The sequence below is a fragment of the Scatophagus argus genome, chromosome 12, assembly GCF_020382885.2.
Source record: "Scatophagus argus isolate fScaArg1 chromosome 12, fScaArg1.pri, whole genome shotgun sequence".
Lineage (NCBI taxonomy): Eukaryota > Metazoa > Chordata > Actinopteri > Scatophagidae > Scatophagus > Scatophagus argus.
In genome coordinates, this window is record NC_058504.1 from 18,007,485 (window position 1) to 18,018,663 (window position 11,179).

The window sequence follows — 11,179 nt, forward strand, 5'->3', positions numbered from 1 at the left end:
AGCTTTACAAGCACTTGTGTCACCCTGACACTGGTTTTCAAGCAAAAAGGAAAATCAGACTAACTGTACTCTCTGTGCATTCTTAATGCATTTACAAACTAATGTCTGGATACAAGTATTTATGATTACATCTATTAATCAAAATGTACACATTCAGTGGGGAAAATAAGGAAACTATTTAGTTCGTGCGCAAAATCTTATTGGTCCGTCAAATCGACAGAAATATTTGTTTTGTGCAGATATTGATAGCATTCAGATATCATCCTTACTCCAACATTTATTTCATATATTACTTTACATACTGCTGGGTAGTGGATACCAGTAAAGCCGTATCGAATCTCCAAATTTATTGATGTGAAGCTGCAAAGTAACCAGAAACTAATGTTTTCGAATAAACTTAGTGGAGTAAAAAGTACAGCATTTTCTTCTGTGGTCTACGGAAGCACCTCAAATTCGTGCTTTCCACCACGACAAACCATCCATCCATTTTCTATACCGCTTATCCGTCAGGGTCACGGGGGAGCTGGAGCCTATCCCAGCTGCGGGCGAGAGGCGGGGTTCACCCTGGACTGGTCGCCAGTCAATCGCAGGGCCGACACACAAAGACAGACAACCACACACTCTCACACTCACACCTAGGAGCAATGTAGAGTAGCCAATAAACCTAATGTGCATGTTTTTGGTATTGTGGGAGGAAGCCGGAGAACCCGGAGAAAACCCACGCAGGCACAGGGAGAACATGCAAACTCCACACAGAAGGGCCCAGACCGGGATTCGAACCTGGAACCCTCTTGCTATGAGCCGAATTGTGAAATGCTATGAAGTTAGCGATAGCTAACATTACATTTCAGGAAGGCGGCTTTAAAATGTCCACGTTATGTACTTTGTGTTGTTTCGTAAGGCATTGGCTTCTGTGCTGTTAAAGGCACTTTATTTGCTCAGACTTGTAATTAATGTAATTTAGTTTGATTAATGCCAAACTCTCACATGGCTCGGACAAGCAATCACTTCAGTGTGAACAAACACAGAGTTGCAATGAAGCCTCTTAATGTGACACACAGTAATGTTTGCTCAATGTGTTGATGGAAAACTTCAGCTCCTACATAGCTAATGTCGAAGCGGCTTTTTTTTCTCAAACCTATGAAATTTTAACTCTATACAAACGCAACTTCGGTTAGCTGTCATATGGAGAGACGTACGTGATAACAAAGAAAACACTGGCACACATCGACACACAGCGACGTCACGTCACCAGCTACAGAAAATACATTTGTCTTTACGTTACATTACAGGGAAGGTTATCAGTGGAAGCTTATTGTAACAGTTAATTTCATTTCACAAAACTTTCCAAAACTTTCAAGGATTTTTCTGAAGTCTGTGACTCTTTACAGGTCTGAAAAACAAGGTTTTGAACTTGTATGAGTTCAAAACTTGTCATGACCGTGGGAACCCTGTTGTCATTACTGTCTTACCTCTCAAAATGACATGCTGTCATGTTATCAATGTGAAGAAGTCTACATGCAAGGTGACTGCCAGTTCATGAGCTTGTGCAGAGGAATGCATGCTAAATGTTCTTTAGTCTGCTCCAGAAACACTGGATGTGCATGATACAGGTAACAGGCAATAAGAAGAAGAGAGGAGACACAATTACAAGAATAAAAGAAAGTGCTGTATGCCCTTCGGCTGCTAATAGCCTCGACATGCCCCATTTTCACCTTATAGGCGAAAAGGAGCTTCTACTTTCCCACCATAAATTCAGAAACTCTCTATAGCCATTTCAAGCTAACCAGAAATGGCCAAAGGACAGGGTACCGGAGCTCAAGTGACATACAGGACAATCAAAGAGACTCTCCTCTAGGCTGTATTGTGAAAAAGAATGGGCTTGACCATGCCTGTGAGGATCTTGGGCACATGAACGCTCACAATCTCTGAGATCATCTCTGGGAAGTTGACACGCGTCTGCAGGGACTGAGCTTGGATAAACAGTTCATAGGTGAACTGGTGTAACTTCTTCACAATCTGAGAATAACAGAAAAAGGTCAGAGAGAGAGAGAGAGAGAGAGAGAGAGAGAGAGAGAGAGAGAGGAAGAAAGATCACACGTGGCATTATTAATAACAAAAATCAGATGCTTTAATGTGTGCAGCAGTGAAAAAAGAATAAAGCCAGCAGATGAACGAGGAAATAACATGTGGCACTGAAGCCTGTCTTTGGGCTCTGTGAGGTGATTTAAAGAGATGACACTTGTTGTGGCGCCCTAAGCTCCACAGGCAGGGGTAAAGCTGAAAGGGGTCTGAACTGCAAAGTCTTGATCAGCTCTGGTTTTCTGCCTAAAGGAACCTGCCAGACAATCCCTGGCTGGCCTCTAGCTCGTAAGGCATTAAGAGATCTGAGATGTGAGCGGGACACGGACAAAGCTAAGCCTTTAAGGGTAAACCCACAGTGAAAGACATGAGGCTGAAAACTGCTGCAGCAGAAAAGTTTACGGCTCTTCACGCCGCAATCACTGATGTCAAAAGTTTCATTTCAACATCTATGAGCTCTCTTAGCGCTAAAGAGTAAAGCAGAAGATTTACACCCTCTAGTGGTTGCATTTCTACCAAGAGTCTTCAGTCACATCTCCATTGACCAAATTAAAATACATATTTCAAATCAGTAAATAAGACATATTTCACTATAATCCTCACCATTACCTACACCTACACACCTTGTAGGGTTTCTTTAAAGTTCTCTTCATTATATAGCTGCTGTTTTCTTTCAGTGAAAGCGTTTATGGTTTTATATGTCATACTCTCTCACAGCTGAACAAAAATCAAACCATTTAAGAAAATAAAATATAATTGAGCCACTGGGTATAAAAAATGAAAAAAACAGCATTCATCATGTGGTTGTACAATAGCCTTCATAAGAGTCAAACTTAACTTTTTCAGGCACCTGACCATCACGCAGGTGAGTCTGTTAAATGTTGGTGAGGCAACTATCCACGGTGTACCTTGGTGTATCCAACTGGTGTACCAATAAAATACAGGTGTAAATTATTTACACTCTCATTCAAAAACAAAACTTGGTGAATCTGTTATAGCTTTATTTTGCCCCAGATTTCTCCTGGAGGAATAAAATCTGTTTAGAAACTCCTCTATACCTCTCCAAAGTAACCATGTTGGTTCGTATAATAATTAAACTATACGTCTGACCCCTTAGTTTGTATTTAACCTTCGCTTGGGATTTACATTAATTGATGGTGAACCCTTGATTGTCATTTGAGAGCTTATGACTTTTGCTTTACTTTTACAGCTGGTTGTCTTTAAGTTAATCTGTAACTTAAATAAAATACCACAGCATAAAATTTAATTGTAATAACTGATAGGCTCAGTTGAAGTAATCCAGCCATGAAATGATCCAAAAGTATTGATGTAGCCTGAATAGTTAATAAGTTAACACTATACTGCTAAAACCCAAATACAACATGTGCTTATGTGGGGAGCACACTCTGATCTACTTTTTCATGCAAATGTATGACAGTGCCTAAAGTAGCATTTATACATAAGAGTTAAGCAGAATTTGCGTTTATTACCGACTGGAGGTAGTCCAGCAGCTGCGTGAGCTGAAACAGTCTCTGTGTACGGGTGGTCTCTCCGCGTTGGCTGGCCAGGCGGTCCAGCTCCTTGATGTAGGAGGTCCGCAGTTCATCAAAACAACGCTGGCTCTTCAGGCCCTCCACTGGCACTGTGACCGCAATGTCAGAACACAAGAATAACTCTCACAGACTTTAACCATCCCATCAGCTCTCTGAAGCAAGGCTGCATTCTGTCGTAGTCATATTTCACTTGCTGAGCTGACATTAAACTTATTATTTCAGTCATGGTCCCAGCAGACTCACAGATGCTGAAAAGGACCAGTGCCTTCATGCAGAGGAACTCCTCCTGGGTGACCTTCAGCATGCAGAACCGTTGGGAGAGCAGCTTCATCCTCACGCAGTGTTCATACATACTGGACACCTGCATCCGCTCGCTGTGAAGAAAAAAAAAAAAAAAAAGAAAAAAGGGGGAAGGAGTGAGAGGAAGGACAAGGAGCACATAGTGTGACAAAAGGAGGAGTGAGAAGCCAAGAGAGGGTCAGGCAGGGAGGTAAGCAGGGAGGTGGAAGACAATTAATGGTGGCAGAAGCGAGAGCGAGTGAAAAAGAGGAAAAAGCAGTAGAGGTGAGAAAAATGAGTGAGTTGGGTAATGGAAAAAGAGAATGACAGAGACAGTGAAAAATGAGGGTCGCCAACAAGGGCAGGTGTATCTATTACCATGCAGGCCAGAAGCAGCCCGATAGAGTGACAGAGGTCTAATGCAGACAGAACGAGCGCTTTGCTAATTTTGCACGAAACACCAGCCAAGTGAAAGTTGCTCTGAGGGCTTGGGACTTGTTTTAGCATTGTGCGCAACACTGAAAAAGGATTTACTGATAAATAGAGGTGAAATTGTTCATCGGGTATGTTGATTTGCTTTACAGGCATTTGATTTAAGTTTAAGTTAAGTACAAAGTTAAGTACAAAGTATAGACAAAAGGCGGGTGTTAAAGTGTCAGAAATGTGTCCACAGAGGCTGGAGGAAGCTGTACTGTGAACGCAAACTTATCAAAGTGAAAAAAGAAACAACTCAATGCTGTAGCAGTTCTAACGATGGTTTCCTAAAGATGAAACGGAATAAATCATCTGAGGTGATCCCTCTGCGGCCACGCGTATCAGATGCAAAAGAAGTGGTGAGAACAGAACAGACTTGTTTACTGTCTCACCTAAAAAACATTCATCGTGTGTGTTTTTTAAAAAATCTTCCTCTGAAGCCTGTATTCCACTGTGCCTTTATTTCCAACCATGATGACAGTTGAAATCTCAAGATATTCCAACACATTCAATGTCACAATGATTATTATGACTGATTGGGCCAAAACAAACTTTCTTTCTTTGAGAAAAAGAGACTGAGCCAGGTTTGACAAACTTCTATTAACTTTGTTTAGTTCAAACACTTCATCGTTAGAACTCAGAAGTTGGCAAAGTGATTTTTTTTTTATGACTTACTCATTGAAGATCAGGTCTGGAGCAAAGTAGAGCATGGAGCTGTTAGTAAGTGTGTAGGACCTCCAACCCAGAGCGAACACCATCACTCCCATCCACGACAACTGAATCACTGACATCTGATCATCTACGTGCAAGTCACGGAAACCTGTCACAAACAGATTTTATCACAGATCTGCTTGTAGGAATATGAGAAAATAACATTTCATATGTCAGCTAAATGCGAAGACTTCAAACTAACAACAACTGGGATGTCACAGTATCAATGCACTGCTGGCCATTTTGAGCCTGCCACTTTTGGCTTAGATATGAACATATCCCCCTCTAGTGGTTAATATTTGAACAGGCTGGTTTGCATTGATCGGGACTGTACGCTCCACTACCAATGTTTAATTGGAATAAAATTCTGGTAAGGTCTAGAGGCCTAAGACATATTATATACTTCTCCTAATAGCTTGTGTAAGGCTTCTTTTTGCCTGATATATCTTTCACAGCATTATTATATTTTTATTACAGTGTTGTCAACTCTCTTGCTCACTTTAAGTTTGGCCTTGCCATGTTTTGCTTGGCTTCATGACAAATAGTTTGTCTCGCATTTCTTTAATCCTGAAATAACTGTTGCAGCGATTGAGTGTAGACATTCTTGGCACAAACACCTGCATGTGACATGGACTGTAGTGTGTCACCTTGGCTCGGATGAGATTACCTGGTATTGCCTTGGCCCAGCGCACAACGGTCACCAGCTGTCTTTCCCCCAGTTCATTGAGACTGGTGAGCAAGGATGCAGGGCTGTCTGGCTGGGCATGGTCATGTCCAGCATTGACCACAGCTGGCTCAATGGTCTGCAAGACATTGAGCAGGGACAGGCAGGAGCGCAGGGCTGGCGGGATGCTGAGAGCCAGGGCTTGAGATGCTGCAAAGGACACAGAGACCGAATGAAACTGTTCAGGGCTGTTGTTAACATCAGTCCTGGTTCATCTGATCACAAGTGAGTCTGTCAGGTCACACTTTACCATTACAGTGTGTCACTGTATCTCCAGCGACCTCTTGTGATTGGATCTCACCTCCCTACTCTATATGAAAATAAATATGCTATTTGAATCACGATTCAAATAGCCTATATTAGTTAATATTTATTTGTATTATATGGATTTGTATTAAGGTTTACCATCAATAATATTTTGTCTTCTTTCATAAATTTAGTGTAAATGGTGAAATCTATTGAAACACAGCTGTGTTCAAACAGCTGCTTCATGTTGGCAGCTAAAACAGACTTTAAACCATTCACAGACAGACTGACACTTTCCACAGGGAAAGAAACAACCTAATATATATATATATAAAATGCTGAATTTACAAGAAGGCACACATGATTAAGAATTAGCCGCTTCTCCTGACCCAACCCAACTTTTAAGGAAATCTGGGGACACTACAGTTACTAGTTGAACGGAGACATCAGTTGAAACATTCACAAAGATCTGCTGCTTACCTTAGCAGGTACGAGAACCCAAACATGGTATTTGCATAACAGTGAGCCAAATGGAAATCAAACAGCGTGTAATTCATTAAACATGCTGGGTTTAGTTTTGGCTCCTTGTTGTTTGACAGGGGACGTCAGTTGAGTAGGCTGTGTGCTTCAGTTTGTCCCAGGTTTGTGTACACACTGTTCAGAGAATGTGGTCATATCTGGCCTAAACTACCTCTGAAATCTAGTCTAAGTGACTAAGTGACTCTCAAACGCGTCTTGGGTGCACTCATACCTGGAGTTACAGCTGTCCACTTGTGATAGGATCTAACAGGGTGGATATTAATACCACGTCTGAACAGGCTCAGTGATGCACAGACCAGAAGAATAATATTTTACGGAAAACTGTATTTGAGATTAATCCTCACTTTGAGACCTGGCAGCCACACTTCCGTGCTCCAAGATGACGTCTTTCTTTGCGGCCCTTTCCCCTTGTTCCCCAGTCCCCCAGGGAGCCAGAAGTTGTTCCTCCTCTCCGCTCCTCGACTGCCCGGCTCCCTTCAGCCTGCGACCTAGAATCACCAGAGAGAGGCAGAAGACAAAAGGGTAAGAGGAGATGAGAAGCTTCCATTTCAAAATGTTTTGTCTGATTACAGCACGAGAGGGTATCTCGACAAATCAGGAATTAATATAATGCAAGTATATAGTACTACAAAGGGTTTTATCAGCGCACAAAGCTGCTCCTTATTATAGCTACGTGGAGAAAAATTCTTGATCACTGGCCACTAGGCAAAAACAATGTTTTGGCCTTTGCTGAAATACATTTGTTACACTGCATTTATACTGGAACATTTGATTACCAAGTTCTGATCCAGTGCATGTATGGTATCTGGCTACCTTGACCCTGCTTTGCAAACTACACACCCCACATACTTTCCCCTCTCTATCTCTCACTCTGTTCTTATTTTAGTACCTCACCTTTAAGGCTCATTCCTGACATGAAGCATCTCTTTAAACGACATGAGGCACAGTTTTTCCGCCTCAGTTTGTCAATGGTGCAGTCGTTCCGGCTGGCGCACAGGTGGTTCTGCTTACCTGGTGACACACAAAAGTCCTGAGGGATGAGGGAGCACGTTCAACAATTCCTACGCTTCCACCCATGACAACGATGTGTGGGTGTTTGCTGATAACAAATAAGTTGGCGTAATTATGTTGGGTCACTGTGCCCTGCCTGCATGAACAAGTGAGGGGGTGGAAGAAATTAAATGAGGGGAATAGCAATAGTGTGTGTTGCGTGCTTGTGTGTGTGTGTGTGTGTTCGCTTGTCACACCCACCTGCAGCAGCCCTCTTGAAGAATACTTTGCAGCTGCCACAGGTGACTGCTCCATAGTGACAGCCGGAGGCATCGTCACCACACACCTGACACACTCTTCTGTCTGATAGGTACACACTGGGAAACAAATCCTCATGCCTGTATATACACACACAGGTAAAAAAAAAATAAAAAATATATATATATATATATATATATACACCAAAGAACTGTTCTCAAAGGATTCAAAATAGGGCACAGCTCCTACATGTTTTCAAAATACTCTACAGCTACAATATCCTTGAAAAATAAAAACAGATAGCCAAACAAGACATGCTAATATCAGATCTAGGTCAGCTCACAAAGAGTGTTAGGCTGTCTGGGGCACTAATGCTCTAAATCCAATCAAATTATAACAGGAGATTTCCCTGTCAAGAGTAATTATACGACAACAAGTAAAGTCATCTAAAAGGCAAGCAAACCTCGGAATAAAAAAGGAGAACCCTTTTTTTTAAGGAATCAGTTGGGAAACCTGCAGCTTCCTTTCATTTAGTAACAGCTGCTGTATCTCCTGTTTACAGTGACACTGCTACATTAACTTATATTTTGTGTAGTGAGTCACAGTAAAAAAAATAAATAAATAAATAATAAACGAGGACAGTTGTGAAAAGTTAGGAATAGAGCGAACTCTGATTCAGTTTAGCTACATGGTGAAACACCAAACAGTCAAGGCCAAGAGGAGCATGTGAGCCAGCCCGTTGGAGTGATTTCACACTGGTGCCCAGCTGCCTCTGCAGATGAACCGAGTGTGAGTCCACAAGCACCAACAAGGACTTACAAATAACAATACACAATAATTATGTTTATTGCATTTCATTTATTTATGTTGCGCTTTGTCAAGTCCAAATGTGTGCTGAAGAAATGTTATCAAACAAGATTTGGCAGCTTTAAACTAATGGATTTAATGATGCAAATTTGTAGAACCTTTAAAAAATAAATGAAAAGGACCAAACCCAACAGTCAGACTAACTGTAGATCGGTAGATTGAAGGATGGTCACTCGACATAGACAGGTGCTTCTGATTAAGATTAAAATAAGATTACACCGAATGAATGTCAGGAAAGAACACCAGATTATCTCTTGGCAGGATGTTAATGCAAAGCAAATAAGAACAGAACATATCGTTGTTAAATGTGTTACTTACCTGAAATTACGATCTACGCAATCCACCCAAACTGAAGGTTCGGTCTTGATCGTGGGAAAAGTGGCATGACCCCGCGGGACCGCACTTTGGTAACTTTCCACTTGACCATATTCTTGTGCCATTGCTGCTCGCGTGCCACCTTTACGACCTTGCTCACCCTTTTTGTACCAGACACAGTGGCACTCCTGACTGGATCCATTAGAGACTTGCCCACAACTACAGTATTTAGCCAACAAAGTGTGTCCGCCAGTTCCGCCTCTCGCTGGCTCGGACTGTCCGCTGTATGCACACCACACACTCGGGGCATCTCGGTATATGTTTGGATTGGCAGAATAAGCGGGGTGCGATTTCAAAGGTAAGAGCTCGTCCACCTGAAAGGTCGCGGACTGCGCTACCACCGCGTTCATAAATAAGTCTGAATCCTTGCGGACATATCTGGATATCACCTGGCCGCGCGTCATGGTCTGCGCGGTGTCCATGTCGCTCGATCGCAGCAGGTCCATGCAGCTCACTCGCTGAGAGTCATGCCATACCTCCCCAGAGTCGTCCTCTCTTAGGTTAGAGTCGTTGAGCAGAACCCTGCTGCCTTCTGAGGTCATATTTCGAGCGGTTCCAAACTCCGGCGCTCCACGAGAACTGTTCACCGTGGGGTCGAAGTCTGTAAAGGTGCTGCTGGAAGAGCACTGGTTAATGTTGTTGAGCGGAGGAGAAACCGTATCCAAACCCAAGGACACCGACACTGCCTTACTGAGCTCAGCAGTAGTCGGGCAAGCACAGGTGCCCGTGGCATCCGACGGATCCCGCTCGTTTACTATGAAAGAGTCTGACGTCTCTTCCAAAACAGACAAGCTCGAGTGAAAGGCCATCTTCAGTCGGCGCAGTTAAGCAGTTTTACGCTGTGCGTCAGTTTGCAGGGAGAAAAACAACACTTTACAGGCGAGAAAACGCCTACTCCGTGAGACTCCGGTCATATGCCTCAGCGGATGGGAAATTTAGGACAATCGTTGACGTGAGCTTCTAAAAGGAAGGGACGTCCCGTTCATCTGTTCCGCGGGCGATGGGCTGCCGAACTTTTCAGAAGTGGCCAATCGTTTCCTGCGAGTGCATTACGCTATTTCACTGGATTCCATTTGCATGCCTTTTAGAAGTATCTATTAGAAACCACGCAGGAGGACTTTGTACTTTGGCATGTCAACCGGCTAACATACTGAACAACAACCCTGAATGTAACTTATTATCTAAACTGATATCCCAGCGTCGTGCCTCCCGTTATTTGGCTGCAAAGCGTAACCCCAGGTCTCGCGAGGATAGCGAGGATTAAAAGGACCAGCGTATATCGACATATTAACGTAGGGTGTTACAGGCTGCTGTCTCAGATCCATCCACAATGAAAGCTGCCACGTATGTTCATGATGTTGTTAGTATTATTTTTATTTTGGTTTGAATTTACTTCAACTATGAATTATTTTAACAGCTTCATTTTCCAAGAAAAAAAAAGGTAAAAGTTGTCCAAAAGACAACACAAGATATTCACAAACAAAATGGGAAATATATCTTTTACTGGGATGGTCAATATAGGGTCAAATAGTCCCTCTGTATTTTCATGTGTTTATTTTTGGACAGCCTGATGAATGGGGTAGTCAGCAACAAGACAAGGGTGAGCTACTGACGCCACACACAGCCGGAGAAACACAATCAAAATAAAACCAATTACATTTCTATTAACTCAGGCACATTAATTTCTGCTATCAAGAATTATAAAAAAAGAACAAGGTTATTGCTTGTTCATTTTTGCAGTATGGGTTGTCTTACAGGAGTGAGGAGGAGATTTTTTCATTTTCATTTTCAGTTTTCTAGGCTTAATATTGGATAGACATCTAATTGAAGGTGATAATAAGGTTTATTTTTGATCATAGCTCATGTGTTTCTGTGCTGAACAGCTTAGTCATTACACATATTGAAGGTGATGATGCACACACAAAACACACAGGGTTTCTGTGTGTTTTATTTTGGTAATGAAGAATAGGGGAATTAACATTTAAATGGAAGGATAACAAGTGTTTTAAATGTCCTTGTGTTCATTAATCAATATTCAGAGGGTTTTCCGTAGTTGGCATGTTGAGATTCAAGTGTGTGT

At 42.2% G+C, this 11,179-nt stretch overlaps 1 protein-coding gene across 3 annotated transcripts; it reads right to left on the minus strand.

The window, feature by feature from the left end:
* Nucleotides 1–675: 675 nt before the first annotated feature.
* On the minus strand, nt 676–11,113 carry LOC124068343 (androgen receptor-like). 3 transcript variants are annotated; one of them, XM_046406518.1, is made up of 9 exons: nt 9,043–11,108; nt 7,861–7,997; nt 7,504–7,620; nt 6,954–7,097; nt 5,767–5,973; nt 5,064–5,208; nt 3,879–4,009; nt 3,573–3,724; nt 676–2,019 (listed from the first exon to the last, which is right to left on the minus strand). In XM_046406518.1, exons 1-9 carry the CDS (start codon nt 9,906–9,908, stop codon nt 1,855–1,857), a joined length of 2,064 nt encoding a protein of 687 aa, XP_046262474.1. In that variant the 5' UTR covers nt 9,909–11,108; the 3' UTR covers nt 676–1,854. The 3 variants fall into 3 exon arrangements, with proteins under 3 accessions (XP_046262474.1, XP_046262475.1, XP_046262476.1); XM_046406519.1 differs by lacking the exon at nt 676–2,019 and adding an exon at nt 2,069–3,004 and having other exon boundaries at nt 9,043–11,112; XM_046406520.1 differs by lacking the exons at nt 676–2,019; nt 3,573–3,724; nt 3,879–4,009 and adding an exon at nt 4,025–4,490 and having other exon boundaries at nt 9,043–11,113.
* Between the last annotated feature and the right edge of the window lie 66 nt (nt 11,114–11,179).